Source organism: Microcaecilia unicolor, chromosome 5 (assembly GCF_901765095.1).
Source record: "Microcaecilia unicolor chromosome 5, aMicUni1.1, whole genome shotgun sequence".
Taxonomy (NCBI): domain Eukaryota; kingdom Metazoa; phylum Chordata; class Amphibia; order Gymnophiona; family Siphonopidae; genus Microcaecilia; species Microcaecilia unicolor.
In genome coordinates, this window is record NC_044035.1 from 148719188 (window position 1) to 148734568 (window position 15381).

General features: G+C 43.6%; 1 protein-coding gene across 3 annotated transcripts in view; it reads left to right on the forward strand.

Annotated features, from left to right (window-relative positions):
* UNC5B (unc-5 netrin receptor B) overlaps positions 1-15381 on the forward strand; it is a 457404-nt gene that overhangs the window by 440003 nt on the left and 2020 nt on the right. For all 3 annotated transcript variants that reach the window (XM_030203413.1, XM_030203415.1, XM_030203414.1), the window contains one exon: positions 5141-5319. In XM_030203413.1, coding sequence (XP_030059273.1) covers positions 5141-5319 — 179 coding nt within the window. The remainder of the gene's footprint in view (positions 1-5140; positions 5320-15381) is intronic.

Consider the following 15381-nt stretch of genomic DNA (forward strand, 5'->3'; position numbering starts at 1 on the left):
AGCTTCCAGGGCATTTGAGACTTTGTGTGAATAGAGAGTAGTTTAAGAAATTTTTGAAAACTCACTGTTTTGTGAAAGCTTTCTTGGAGGGATAACATCAGGCTGAACTCAAGTAATTATTTTGAGAGGTGAATTCAAACTGGTACTAATAATTTTTACTTGAATTAGTGGGTGTGTAGCTGGAGATTGGAGAGGGGAATGATATGGTTTTATCTCTTCTTGTTTATGCATTTTAAATTATGTATGTTTGATTGTTAGCTCCTTTGGTTTAAAGAGAGCTATACATTTAGAATAATAAATAAATAAAGCCAGCTGAAAGGCTGGTGTAAATGAACATAAGAACATAAGAGTAGCCATACTGGATCAGACCAATGGTCCATCTAGCCCAGTATCCAACAGTGGCCAAGTCAGGTCACAGGTACCTGGCAGAAACTCAAATCATGGCAACATTCCATGCTTCAAATCCCAGGGCAAGCAGTTGCTTCCCTATGTCTGTCTCAATGCTTGCACACAGCTACTAGTATGCTCTAACTTGTGCATATAAGTGTTAAGCACAGCCCTGACTCACCCATGCCCTTCCAAGGTCCACAGCTCCTCGCAGTTATGCACTTTGGATTTTGCGTGCACAATTTGTAGCATACTGACTAAGGGCTGCTATGTGTGTAACTGGAAATTAGTGTCAATTAGCTCCAATTAACACAAACTATAGCCAATTATTGGTGGTTAATTTCAATTAGCAGCTAATAAAGGGCCCCTTTTACGAAGCTGCAGAAAAAAGGGGCCTGTGCTGGCGTCAGTGCATGTTTTTGACGCACGCCGAGACCCCTTTTTACTGCAGCAGGTAAAAGGCAGGGTTTTTTTTTCTCAGGAAATGGCTGTGCAGCAAGTGAAACAATTGCTGTGCGGTCATTTCGGGGGGGGGGGGGGGGGGGAGAGCACTTACCGCCACCCATTGAGATGGCAGTAAGGACTCCTACGCTAACCCAGCGGTAACCGGGCAACATGCGGCACTGCCCAGTTCCCGCCGGGTACACACCGGCGCTACAAAAATAAAAAAATTTTGTAGCGCCAGATATGACTTGTGCTGGTGGTGAGAACTAGCCTGGCGGTACTTCCCTTTTAGCAAGTGGTAAGCCCGCGTTGGGCTTACCGCCGCTTTGTAAAAGGACCCTAAGCAATTAAGTTACATGTGTAACTGACACTATTCTTTTTTTTAATTTCAACACTTTTTATTTTAAAACTAGTAAAAATGGCCCGTTTCTGGCGCCGATGAAACGGGCACTAGCGGGCACGGGACTCCCTTCCCCTCCCCTTACGGTACCTGTTCAGTCGGGGCAGGAAAGAAAGAGCTCCCTCTTTCCTGCCTGTAGCGGTGGTGGTACCTTGCATCGTGTGGGAGTCCGGCTCTCGGTGTTTCAAAATGGCTGCTGAGAGTTGAAGTCTCGCGAGGCAGCTTAAAGTCTTGGCGGCCATTTTCAAACGCCGAGAGCCGGACTCCCACACGAAGCAGCAAGGAAGCCACCGCTACGGGAGGAAAGAGGGGGCTCTTTCTTTCCTGGCCCGACCGAACAGGTACCTGTAGACCACCAGGGAGACACGCGTAAGGGGAGGGGAGGTGACAGGGGGGGAGGGAGGTTGGTGAGGTTAAGCGTGTGCTACTGTGGGCGGGGCGGTAAGTTGTAAGGGACGGGGCTATGTGGCGAAAGGGGCCGGGTTCATCTGCACGTAGGCGGCGGCTGGGATTTGTTGGAAGGGGAGGAGTCCCTACTTCTCCCCATGCGTTAATTTGTTTTGGTGTTCTGCCCTCGACTTAATTTGTTTTGGTGTTCCGCCCTCGACGTCATCACGTGTGACGCGAGGGCGGGGCATGAAGATGTTGTGTGGCTTCACCACCATGAAACCACGAACCGGTGTGTGAGTGACTTCAGTGACGTCAGTGTCCTCAGAACGTTGAGGCTGCGTTTTATTATAGTAGATTAACAAATACAAATTCAAAAAGACAATGCTAACAAACAGAATAACAGTAACACCATAGTAATAAGAGCAGTAACATAATCTTAAAACAGAGATGCGACTCTAAATATATAAAAATAATGTTTAAAAAATCCATAAGCCAAAGAAATCCCAAATTCCTTACAATTAATTTTTAAAAATTCCCTGCTATTCTGTGATTTGCACATGCAACTTTGTGCACTCTGCATAAGAATGTGCGCACAAGATTATACAATTAGGGAGATAACTGCTTTTGAATATTAGGATGTGCAGGTTTTGAGTCAGGTAAAAGGAAAGGAGATAAAGTAAAGGGAAAAATCCAGATAGAAAAGCATTAAAAAATAAATCTCAGCAGACCGGATGCTTGGCTAGTATCAATATTATTAGTGCATTTGTTGGTCATTTGTTCAGAGCTCTACATCCTGCCTATCTCAGGGAACCTAGTGGAAAGCTGAGGTGATTGCCTCAATGGGGGAGTTGTAGTAGCCTAGGAGGTGTATTTTCAAAGCATTTAGACTTACAAAGTTCTATAGTAATCTATGAAACTTTGTAAGTCTTAAGTGTTTTGAAAATAAGCCCCAACGTCTACCATCCTTGATACTTTTTATTTAATCTGGTAGTTTCACCTTGCTGCTTTGAACTTACAGATGGACTTGACTCTGCCTAATTTGGGCTTCATTTGCAACTACCTGAATTTTTCCCTTTTCCAAATCAGCTCATTAATATTCCTTACCCTCAGGAATCTGGCTAATGTGAACCATGAGCCTTGCCACTGAGGGGTAATACTATACCATTTAAGCACCTGAGGCCATGCACTGGGAGCTTATTGTGTAATGAAAACTGGGTGCCTGTATTCCTATGGAATACTAGTGTACGTGAGTATCAGTGCACCTAAATGCAGAAGCTGCTCACGTAACTTACATTAGCTGGGACTGTTCCCTCTAAGCTGAGCAGGAGTCCTCCACCTACAGTCCTACCAGTAGGTGGTGTTGTTTCAGTATCATATTTTCAACAATAAGAGACAGGTAAGCTCTGCAGGACTCCTGGGAACTTGCATGTCCTTAGTGATTGAAAACACAATATTGAAACACCACCCCCACCAGCAGCAATGCAGTTGGAGGACTCCTGCACAGCTTAGATGTAACAGTGGTAGCTGGGAGCCCCACCTATATTCTGTCCCTGTGTACACCCCTCCGCCTCTTACATTTTATGCACTATATAAGTTAGGCGTGCCATTACAAAATATCACTTAAGCAAAATATTGACACGTATGCGTGTATATGTGGGTATGCACATATATGTGGATATATACACATCTGTATCAGTATTCTGTATTTTTATGCATGTAGTATACGTGTAAATGTAAGTGTCCTGTTATGGAATTGCCCTTTTAAGTGAGAATTTAGCATCAGCTGAGAAACCCCTCCCTCTGAGCATCCTGAGCCTTTACTGGCCTGTGGGTAGCAACCCAGCTGGAGAATCAAGGTAAAAATGTTCACATGGCAGTGCCTGGCATTTGCAACCAGCCCTCCTTCTCCCCCCCCCCCCCCCCCCCCCCACCCGATAACCCTTTTAATGGCAAAAGAGGGATAGAAGCCCCAGGACAGGCAAGCTTGGTTATGAATAGCGCCAGTCAAACTTTCTGTGGCTCTGACCCCATTCATGCAGCCACAGAAAGCATGAGACCCCCCCCCCCCCCACCCTCTCCGTTGGCATGGCCTGATGATGTCTGTATACAGGGCATGCCCAAGTCGACATTCAAAATGTGGATTTCATATCCCCATCTGGATCACAATTCACAGTTTGGGAAGCCTGGGTTACAAGAGATGAATCCCAAGGAAAAAATCAGTTTTAATACATAACCCCAGTGCGTTTTTTCTAGCAAAATAGGTGCTGGTACTCAAATGCCAGGCCACCCTTCAGAGGTGGGGTGATCACTGAGGGACCCACCCCACAATAGCCAGGCTCCCTGCAACCAGTCACAGAATATAAGGCATAATTAGTGTGTAGAGCCTGAGCTCTTTCATTACAATTTGGGAACCATGGGTCAATTTTAGCAGACAATGGAAAAGGTGCCTGTACTCAGTACCCCCTCAAAAAAAGCCCTGCATAACCCACAACTGTTGTTACCAACCAACAGGAGTCCTTGTACAAAATGAGCATCCAGAGTCCACAGGAATAAATGTATAATCCCTAGTCTCTGCTTTTCTTAGGGAATCGGAGCTACAACTCGACTCCTTAAGTGGGGCTGAACCAGGACTAAAACAGCCTGTTCAGGTTGATCCATTGTAGACTGCCTTGATATATATTCATTGTGAGGTAGTATAGCAAAGGAGAATAAACGTATGTGACCATCTCTGGCCAAAGGTGACTAAAGTTAACAAAAACAAAAGATGAGGTTTTAATGAATTCTGTTAGAGGAAGCAATTTGTAATACAACAGTCCAAAAAAGAAAAAAGTAACAGAAGTGCAAACATAGAACATTTGTAGACTGCTTATGGACCCATGACATGAAAAATCAGCCATCACTTAGTAACATTTTCCCAGAGACGATCACATATCATTAAATTTCTTTTTTTTTTTAACTGCCTTTTACTCGCTGTGGTAAAAGAGAGCCTCAGCGCGCATCAAAAACACGTGTTGACACCAGCACAGGTCCCCTTTTGCCGCAGCTTTGTAAAAGGACCCCTAATTGTATTTATGCTTATTCTTGGTTATTTTACTATTGTTATGCTGTTAACAAAATTGTAAGTTTTATGTTAAACTGTACCTGCTGTACTCCGCCTTGGGTGAATCTCTTCATAAAGGTGGTTAATAAATCCCAATAAATAAATAAATAACCATATTATAGCACTAAAATCCATGATTGTGCATTCCAACATAGCAGAATTTTGGCTAGCCCTGTTAAAATTGTTTATTTTTTAAACATAACTTCAATTTTTCTTAATTGTTACTTTGGGCCCTGTTTACTAAGGTGTGCTAGTGTTTTTAGCACATGCTAAATGCTAGAGACACCCATATATTCTGTGGGTGTCTATAACATTAGCACATGCTAAAAACGCTAGCGTGCCTAAAGCACGGCTTAGTAAACAGGGCCTTTAGCCGATTGAGTATTCTAATTTTTTTGTTGTTATTTTGTTTTTAACAGAATTTCAAACCTTTTGATCCATTTTGTTCACATCCTGGAGGCAGAGTGACAACACAGCTGGGCCCCTACGCCTTTAAGATCCCTTTCTCCATTCGACAAAAGATCTGCAACAGCCTCGATGCCCCCAACTCCAGGGGGAACGACTGGAGGCTGCTCGCACAGAAACTCAGTGTGGACCGGTGAGAAATTCTGTAGCCCTCATTTTTCCCTGGAAGTGGTCTCCTCCCCTTTCTTTTCACTTCTTTATGCCACTGTTCTTCTGTTTCTTTTCTAGCATAATTCCTTTATCCTTTTTATGATAGATTTATGTACAAATGCATAGGCAGATTTAATTAACCTGAAGGATAAGGTAATGTTAAAGCCAGGCTTATCCTTCACGTTAATTCTGATATTCAAAGGATTTATGCTTTGGCCTCTTTGAAAATTACTAAGACTGAGTGCCTACATTTATACTCAAAATACCACTGCATTCCCAAATTTAGGAGGATAGCTGAATACGGGGCACAAGTTTAGGAGCCTAACAAGGGCCTAAAATTAAAAGCTCCGCTGTCTTTAAATATTGGGCTCAGGAATTCCAAATCTTGATATGCCTGGAGATAAGGTGCTCTGCAGAAAGAAGCTGTAAATCTATGTCCCGGGACCTTCTGTGACTCACACTTCAATGTTCTAAACACTCAACTGTTCCTTCTCCCATTTTATCTGTTTCTTTTTTTTTTTTTATGTAGCATATGTTTTATATTGCAAAAATTCAAAGCAATTATCAAAAAGAAAAAGTTACGCTGCACTGCTGCCAAATATAAATGCCCCCAAAACTTAGGAGCCCGTTTACAAAGCAGCAGTAAGCCCAACAAGGGCTTACCATACGCTATCCCGGAACTACCGCTGGCCCAACGTGGCTGTCGATGGTAGTTCCAGCTCCAGCTTGTGCCATTTCTGGCACTAGCCCGGTGGTAATCAGGCATTGCCGCGCACTGCCTGGTTACCACTGGGTTATTGCAGAAGCCCTTACTGCCACCTCAATGAATTGTTTTATCGCATGCCATTTTGGGGGGCGTATTTTACTCACTGTGGTAAAAAGGGCCCTGGCGCGTGGGAAAAATGGCCCCCAATGCTACTGCAGGGCCTTTTTTCCTGCAGCTTAGTAAAAGGACCCCACAATATATAACATAACCCCATAAGACCACCAATGGAAGGAAAGCCAGCTTCAAGAAAGGAAGCAAAAGGAAAATATATAGGAGAATAATCCAATCAGTAACACCCCTGAATACTTTAGTGATTCGGAAAGGAACGGGCATGCATGAAGGAAATCGCATGCAAATGAGCTGCTCGCTGTTAGCTCATTTGCACACGATTTCCTTCCTCATGAGGGGAAGCCAGTGCAGAGCAGCCAAGCATTATGCATGGCTGCTCTGCGCACGCCAAAGACGGCTTCATACATGCAGACAAGCTGCGTGTATAATAGCCGTCTACAACCTTAGAAAAACACAAGTCCAGGTGAAAACGTCCAAGTGCTCGTCAGGGACGTCTTTTTTTTTTTTTTTAGAGTATGGGTGACAGCAGAGGACGTCCAAAATGTGGATGTTTCTATGATGCAAAAAAACTTGCATCAGGCGTGGATGCTGTTTAAAAACACCATCCTGGAGGTTCAGGACAAATATATTCCACGTATTAGAAAAAAGGGAAAAAAGACTAAACGTCAGCCGGCGTGGCTAAACAGTAAGATAAAGGAAATCATTAGAGCCAAAAAACAATCCTTCAGAAAGTGGAGAAGAGAACCAACTGAAAGTAACAGGATAGATCATAAGGAATGCCAAGCCAAATGCAAAGCGGAGATAAGGAGGGCAAAAAAGGACTTTGAGAAGAAATTAGCGTTGGAAGCAAAAATACATAGTAAAAATTTTTTTAGATACATTAAAAGCAGGAAACCGGCCAAAGAGTCGGTTGGGCCGCTGGACGAAAATGGTGTTAAAGGGGCGATCAAGGAGGACAAAGCCGTAGCGGAGAAATTAAATGAATTCTTTGCTTCGGTCTTCACCGAGGAGGATTTGGGGGGGACACCGGTGCCGGAAAGAATATTTGAAGCGGGGGAGTCGGAGAAACTAAAGAAATTCTCTGTAACCTTGGAGGATGTAATGGGTCAGTTCAGCAAGCTGAAGAGTAGTAAATCACCGGGACCTGATGGTATTCATCCCAGAGTATTAATAGAACTAAAAAATGAACTTGCGGAGCTACTGTTAGAAATATGCAATCTGTCCCTAAAATCGAGTGTAGTACCGGAAGACTGGAGGGTAGCCAATGTTACTCCGATTTTTAAGAAGGGTTCCAGAGGAGATCCGGGAAATTATAGACCGGTGAGTCTGACGTCGGTGCCGGGCAAGATGGTGGAGGCTATTATTAAGAATAAAATTGCAGAGCATATACAAAAACATAGACTGATGAGACAAAGTCAGCACGGATTTAGTGAAGGGAAGTCTTGCCTCACCAATCTAATGCATTTTTTTGAGGGGGTAAGCAAACATGTGGACAATGGGGAGCCGGTTGATATTGTATATCTGGATTTTCAGAAGGCGTTTGACAAAGTGCCGCACGAAAGACTCCTGAAGAAATTGCAGAGTCATGGAATCGGAGATAGGGTATTATTATGGATTAAGAACTGGTTGAAAGATAGGAAGCAGAGAGTAGGATTGCGTGGCCAGTATTCTCAGTGGAGGAGGGTAGTTAGTGGGGTCCCGCAGGGGTCTGTGCTGGGTCCGTTGCTTTTTAATGTATTTATAAATGACCTAGAGATGGGAATAACTAGTGAGGTAATTAAATTCGCCGATGACACAAAATTATTCAGGGTCGTCAAGTCGCAGGAGGAATGTGAACGATTACAGGAGGACCTTGCGAGACTGGGAGAATGGGCGTGCAAGTGGCAGATGAAGTTCAATGTTGACAAGTGCAAAGTGATGCATGTGGGTAAGAGGAACCCGAATTATAGCTACGTCTTGCAAGGTTCCGCGTTAGGAGTTACGGATCAAGAAAGGGATCTGGGTGTCGTCGTCGATGATACGCTGAAACCTTCTGCTCAGTGTGCTGCTGCGGCTAGGAAAGCGAATAGAATGTTGGGTGTTATTAGGAAGGGTATGGAGTCCAGGTGTGCGGATGTTATAATGCCGTTGTATCGCTCCATGGTGCGACCGCACCTGGAGTATTGTGTTCAGTACTGGTCTCCGTATCTCAAAAAAGATATAGTAGAATTGGAAAAGGTACAGCGAAGGGCAACGAAAATGATAGTGGGGATGGGACGACTTTCCTATGAAGAGAGGCTGAGAAGGCTAGGGCTTTTCAGCTTGGAGAAGAGACGGCTGAGGGGAGATATGATAGAAGTGTATAAAATAATGAGTGGAATGGATCGGGTGGATGTGAAGCGACTGTTCACGCTATCCAAAAATACTAGGACTAGAGGGCATGAGTTGAAGCTACAGTGTGGTAAATTTAAAACGAATCGGAGAAAATTTTTCTCCACCCAACGTGTAATTAGACTCTGGAATTCGTTGCCGGAGAACGTGGTACGGGCGGTTAGCTTGACGGAGTTTAAAAAGGGGTTAGATAGATTCCTAAAGGACAAGTCCATAGACCGCTATTAAATGGACTTGGAAAAATTCCGCATTTTTAGGTATAACTTGTCTGGAATGTTTTTACGTTTGGGGAGCTTGCCAGGTGCCCTTGACCTGGATTGGCCACTGTCGGTGACAGGATGCTGGGCTAGATGGACCTTTGGTCTTTCCCAGTATGGCACTACTTATGTACTTATGTACAAGGATGTCCATGCCTTTGCTATGCCTTTGACATCCCCTTTATTTGTTGGATTTTGGATCACAAGTAGCAGCAGTGGGTTTTGAACTGACCACCTCTGGATTGCAAGACCAGTGCTCTAACCACTAGGCCACTCCTCCACTCCACTCCATGCCCTTGAAATTTGGCCGTCCCTGTTGGGGGGGGGGCAGTTCAGGACGTCCAAAATGTTTGAAAGAAGGACATCCATGCCTTCGCTATGCCTCTGCTGACACACACATACCCCCCCCCCCCCCCCCCCCCAGGGACCTGCATACTGCTGCAATGGACCTGAGTATGACATTTCAGGCTGGCAAAAAAAGTTTTTAAAGTTGTTTTTTTCAGGGTGGGAGAGGGTTAGTGACCACTGGGGGAGTCAGTTCAAAAGAGGTGGGATCCTCTTCCATATCCTAACTTCCTGAGAACTTAGGAAATGCTTTAGTTGTTGGTAGGCATAAAAACTATTCCCATCTAGCATAAATTGATCGCTTAATGCCCCAAAAGTAAGCAGTTTTATTGTTTATTGTTTTATAAACTTGATATGCTGCTACAGTTGTAAATCAGATCAAAGCCAGTTTACATAAAATAAAGTAGTAAAAACATAAAGACATAAAACACACAAACAAAACTCAAGACAAGTCAACTTTCAGTGTTCACTCTGGCGGTTCCTCTTCAGCTTCCATCCCGCTTTCAGTTGGTGTCCCCCAGGGTTCTGTCCTTGAACCCCTCCTTTTCTCCATCTATACCTCTTCCCTTGGTACCCTCATTTCATCTCATGGCTTTCAATGCCATCTTTATGCAGATGACTCTCAGATCTACATCTCCACCCCTGAAATCTCAATCGTAATCCAGGACAAAATTTCATCCTGCTTGTCTGACATTGCTGCTTGGATGTCTCAACGCCATCTGAAGCTAAACATGATTAAAACTGAACTTCTCATTTTTCCCCCTAAACCCACCTCCCCTCTTCCCCCTTTCTCTATCTCTGTTAATGGCTCTCACATCCTCCCTGTCTCCTCGGCTCGTAACCTTGGAGTCATCTTTGATTTCTCTCTCTTCTTCTCTGCACATATTCAACAAATTGCTAAAACCTGTCATTTCTTTATCTACAACATTAGCAAAATTCGCCCCTTCCTTTCTGAATACACTACCAGAACCCTTATCCAAACCCTTGTCACCTCTCGCTTGGATTATTGCAATTTACTTCTCACTGGTCTTTCTCTCAGCCATCTCTCTCCTCTCCAGTCTGTCCAAAATTCGGTAGCATGACTTATTTTCCGCCAAAATTGTTATACCCACACTAGTCCACTCCTCAAGTCACTTCACTGGCTCCCTGTCCACTTCCGCATACAATTCAAACTTCTCCTACTGACCTTTAAATGCATCCATTCTGCAGCCCCCCATTACCTTTCCACTCTCATCTCTCCCTACATTCCTCCCCGTGAACTCCGCTCGCTGGACAAATCTCTCTTGTCGTCCCTCTTCTCCTCTACTGCTACAGTGGTGGAAATAAGTATTTGATCCCTTGCTGATTTTGTAAGTTTGCCCACTGACAAAGACATGAGCAGCCCATAATTGAAGGGTAGGTTATTGGTAACAGTGAGAGATAGCACATCACAAATTAAATCCGGAAAATCACATTGTGGAAAGTATATGAATTTATTTGCATTCTGCAGAGGGAAATAAGTATTTGATCCCCCACCAACCAGTAAGAGATCTGGCCCCTACAGACCAGGTAGATGCTCCAAATCAACTCGTTACCTGCATGACAGACAGCTGTCGGCAATGGTCACCTGTATGAAAGACACCTGTCCACAGACTCAGTGAATCAGTCAGACTCTAACCTCTACAAAATGGCCAAGAGCAAGGAGCTGTCTAAGGATGTCAGGGACAAGATCATACACCTGCACAAGGCTGGAATGGGCTACAAAACCATCAGTAAGACGCTGGGCGAGAAGGAGACAACTGTTGGTGCCATAGTAAGAAAATGGAAGAAGTACAAAATGACTGTCAATCGACAAAGATCTGGGGCTCCACGCAAAATCTCACCTCGTGGGGTATCCTTGATCATGAGGAAGGTTAGAAATCAGCCTACAACTACTAGGGGGGAACTTGTCAATGATCTCAAGGCAGCTGGGACCACTGTCACCACGAAAACCATTGGTAACACATTACGACATAACGGATTGCAATCCTGCAGTGCCCGCAAGGTCCCCCTGCTCCGGAAGGCACATGTGACGGCCCGTCTGAAGTTTGCCAGTGAACACCTGGATGATGCCGAGAGTGATTGGGAGAAGGTGCTGTGGTCAGATGAGACAAAAATTGAGCTCTTTGGCATGAACTCAACTCGCCGTGTTTGGAGGAAGAGAAATGCTGCCTATGACCCAAAGAACACCGTCCCCACTGTCAAGCATGGAGGTGGAAATGTTATGTTTTGGGGGTGTTTCTCTGCTAAGGGCACAGGACTACTTCACTGCATCAATGGGAGAATGGATGGGGCCATGTACCGTACAATTCTGAGTGACAACCTCCTTCCCTCCGCCAGGGCCTTAAAAATGGGTCGTGGCTGGGTCTTCCAGCACGACAATGACCCAAAACATACAGCCAAGGCAACAAAGGAGTGGCTCAGGAAGGAAGCACATTAGGGTCATGGAGTGGCCTAGCCAGTCACCAGACCTTAATCCCATTGAAAACTTATGGAGGGAGCTGAAGCTGCGAGTTGCCAAGCGACAGCCCAGAACTCTTAATGATTTAGAGATGATCTGCAAAGAGGAGTGGACCAAAATTCCTCCTGACATGTGTGCAAACCTCATCATCAACTACAGAAGACGTCTGACCGCTGTGCTTGCCAACAAGGGTTTTGCCACCAAGTATTAGGTCTTGTTTGCCAGAGGGATTAATTCCCTCTGCAGAATGCAAATAAATTCATATACTTTCCACAATGTGATTTTCCGGATTTAATTTGTGATGTGCTATCTCTCACTGTTACTAATAACCTACCCTTCAATTATGGGCTGCTCATGTCTTTGTCAGTGGGCAAACTTACAAAATCAGCAAGGGATCAAATACTTATTTCCACCACTGTAACTCCAGACTTCGTTCCTTTTCCCTCGCTGCACCTTATGCCTGGAATAGACTTCCTGAGCCTGTACGTCTAGCTCCATCTCTACCTGTTTTCAAATCTATGCTAAAAACCCACCTTTTCACCACTGCTTTTGGCTCCTAGCCACTACTCAATTTGCCCTCCCCTTGTTCCTTCTCACCCAGTATGTCCCTTGTCCTTAATTGTCTTGTCTGTCTGTCTATTATTTTTAGATTGTAAGCTCTATAGAGCAGGGACTGTCTCTCTATGTTGGGTGTTCAGCGCTGCATGCATCTTGTAGCGCTATACAAATGTTAATAATAATAATAATTTATACAAGAGGGTCTTTCAAAATCCATCCATGCATCCATCCATTGCTCTCAATTGGGCCAGACTACTCATCATAATATATCTGACAGTATTCAATAATTATCAAAGGCAAGTTGAAACAAATAGGACTTTAGTAAAGTACAAAAAGTCGTATATGATTTTTCAAGCCTAATATATTGAGGCAAAGAATTCCTTAATGCTGGAACCAGGAAATAGAAGGCGCTATGTCTGTTAGATTCCCATTTTGCGCAGGAAGGGGTGGGCAGAGCGAGTTATCATTCAGAGAATGTAAAGTTTGTGTCAAGGTGTAGTGAATAATCAAAGCATTAAGATATAATGGAACTCCATGATAAAGATTAAGATATAATGGAACTCCCTGAACTTTATGTATCATGACTATGGGCCCTGTTTACCAAGACGCACTAGTGACTTTAGCGCGCGCTAACTCTAGAGACACCCATATATTCCTATAGATGTCTCTAGCATTAACACTAAAAATGCTAGCACACCTACAGCGCGGCTTAGTAAACAGGCTCCTAAGACTTTAAACCATATCCTATATTCTATTGGAAGCCAATGCAACCATTTCAAAAGTAGAGTCACGTGATCTCTGTGCTTTGCCCAACAGAGTAATCTGGCAGCCATATTCTGTAATGTTTGTAGCTTTTTTAGATTTGTTGATATTGATCAAAAAGTTGTCCCACCTATCTAAGTCCCTTGGCCTCTCATCGCACAATACTAGGTCCATCTCTCTTTCCTGGGGGGGAATCCTGAATTAAACTACACTGGAGTTAACCCAGAGCTTTTCTTTCCCTTCAGTAAAAATTGTTCTGACCCTTCCACACTCATAATGTCTGAATGTATGGGTTATTCACCCACCTCTTTCCCTTTCTCTTGCCTATCAGCTCACAGAACCCATGGTTCCACCAATAACAGCAGCTTGCTCTATAAGGACCCTAAGGGCCCACTGTTTGGGCATTTTCTTACCAAAAAGGGGTGGAAATCACTAATACCACAAGTTCACATGTTTTAAGGGCTTGCTGTTAAAATATTCCAAAATATTTATTCACCGGTAATGGATACGGACAAAACCAGACAAGGGCCAAGTCGGGTTTTGCCCGTATCCATTACTGGTGAATAAAGATTTTAGAATATTTTAACAGCAAGCCCTTGAAATTGTGAACATGTGGTATTGGTGATTTCCACCCCTTTTTGCTTTTCCTTGCTGCTTTTTAGTGGAATATATTTAATTCTTCTTTTGCTTGTTTGGGCACTTGCTTACTCCACTTTATCATCATTCCAAGCTGGACAGCCTCATATTATTACCTAAAATGATGTCCCTTATCTTTTTTTTAAATACTGTACTGTACATGACACCCGTTGAGTACAGCTTGCTCCCTTTTTATGCCATTTACCTAGATCCCTCCTGGGAGCAACTTCCAGTGCTGCACTTTGGCTGCATCACAGCCTTAGATCACCGTGCTGCCTAGGGTTGACATTTACTAAAGCTAAATTAATTATTGCATTAGAGGCTAATAGATATTCATAATACAGTTGAGTACATGAATAAAGTCCTATCTGAATGTTTTAATCTTAGGTTCTAGCAGTTTTTTAAATGAGAATTTTTTAAAAATGCAATGGGGGCACTCTTAGACGCTATAATAATAATGCATTAAAAGACTAGAACCATGGGGAAGGCAATTTTAAAACGATTTTACCCAGGTGATTCTATGTAATTCCATACTATGTAAGCCGCACTGAGCCTGCTACCGAGTGGGAAAGAGCGGGGTATAAATGCAACAAATAAATAAATAAAATACTTGGGTAAAATCATTATTGGAAAGTGCTCTGCCCCTCTGAAGGTTATAGAACTCATAGCATGGGTACTTTTACCAACAACAAAAAAAGGAGTGGGCTGGAGAGGATAGAGCCGACAAACAGTGCACTAGACACCACAGATATTCAAGGAAGTCTTGGGACAGTTAAGAGGTGGGAGAGGAAAGCCAAAGGGAGCACTATGGATTTTACAAAAGGGGGCACAGCTTGGGGGAACTATGCTTTCACTCCTTTGGCCTCTGGGGGGGAAGTGGGAGGAAGAGGACCATCACCCTTACCACCTGGAACATTTAAAACTGTGCATTGGGGGTGGGGAGGGGGAAGGAGATGCACTTTTTTATTTGTAGCCCTTTAATTCAAGCCCCAAGGAGCATCAGTTCATATGTTAGCAAACCAATAACCTCAAGAGGAATTTAACAGCACCATCAGAAGTTTTGTTAAATGTCATCAAATAGCATGCCTTACCAATATTACCGCAAGCTGTGTTATATGGTTTGCATAATAACAAGTTGCTTTGCATGCATTTGCATGGAACACACCTCATATCTGTAGCATGAGTTGGTCTGGATTTTGGTTTTTAACTTTAAAATGTTATAATACATGCTATGGCCAGTTAATTCATATTAATTGGTCAATAACTCATGCGTTGATAATGCAGTTTAGTCGATAGGGGCCTGAGTTAGTTATACCACTCTATGTTGTCTATGACTCTAGTGGGGTGTTATACAAAGGCCTATCTTTTTGATACACCTGTGAATCTGACAAAGGAGCAGAGATACAATACAGCCAGAAATAATGGGTGTGGAAGTAAAAGAGTGAAAGAAGAAAAGGCATTTCTCGAGTGGGTTGTTCATAAACTACATTCAGCGGGGGAAGTGCTAACTGATATCTGACTGATTATTCCCTGAAGGACTGCAGTAAGGCCATTTTATGCCCCACATTTTGTGTTTCCTATTAACTAGTTCAGCTAATACAGCAATATCTTTTGGCTGGGTGGGGAGGGTGCCATGATCTAGGGCTCCTTCTAGAACCCCGTAATTGTAGACCCTCAATCTGGCCTATAGTACAATAGCTCAACTTTACTCCTCTCCACTGCCTCCATTAGCATTCTAAGCCCTGTCCAACTTGAGTTGAAATCAAACCTAGGTCCCTCCACAGAGCCATCAGCCTGACCCTC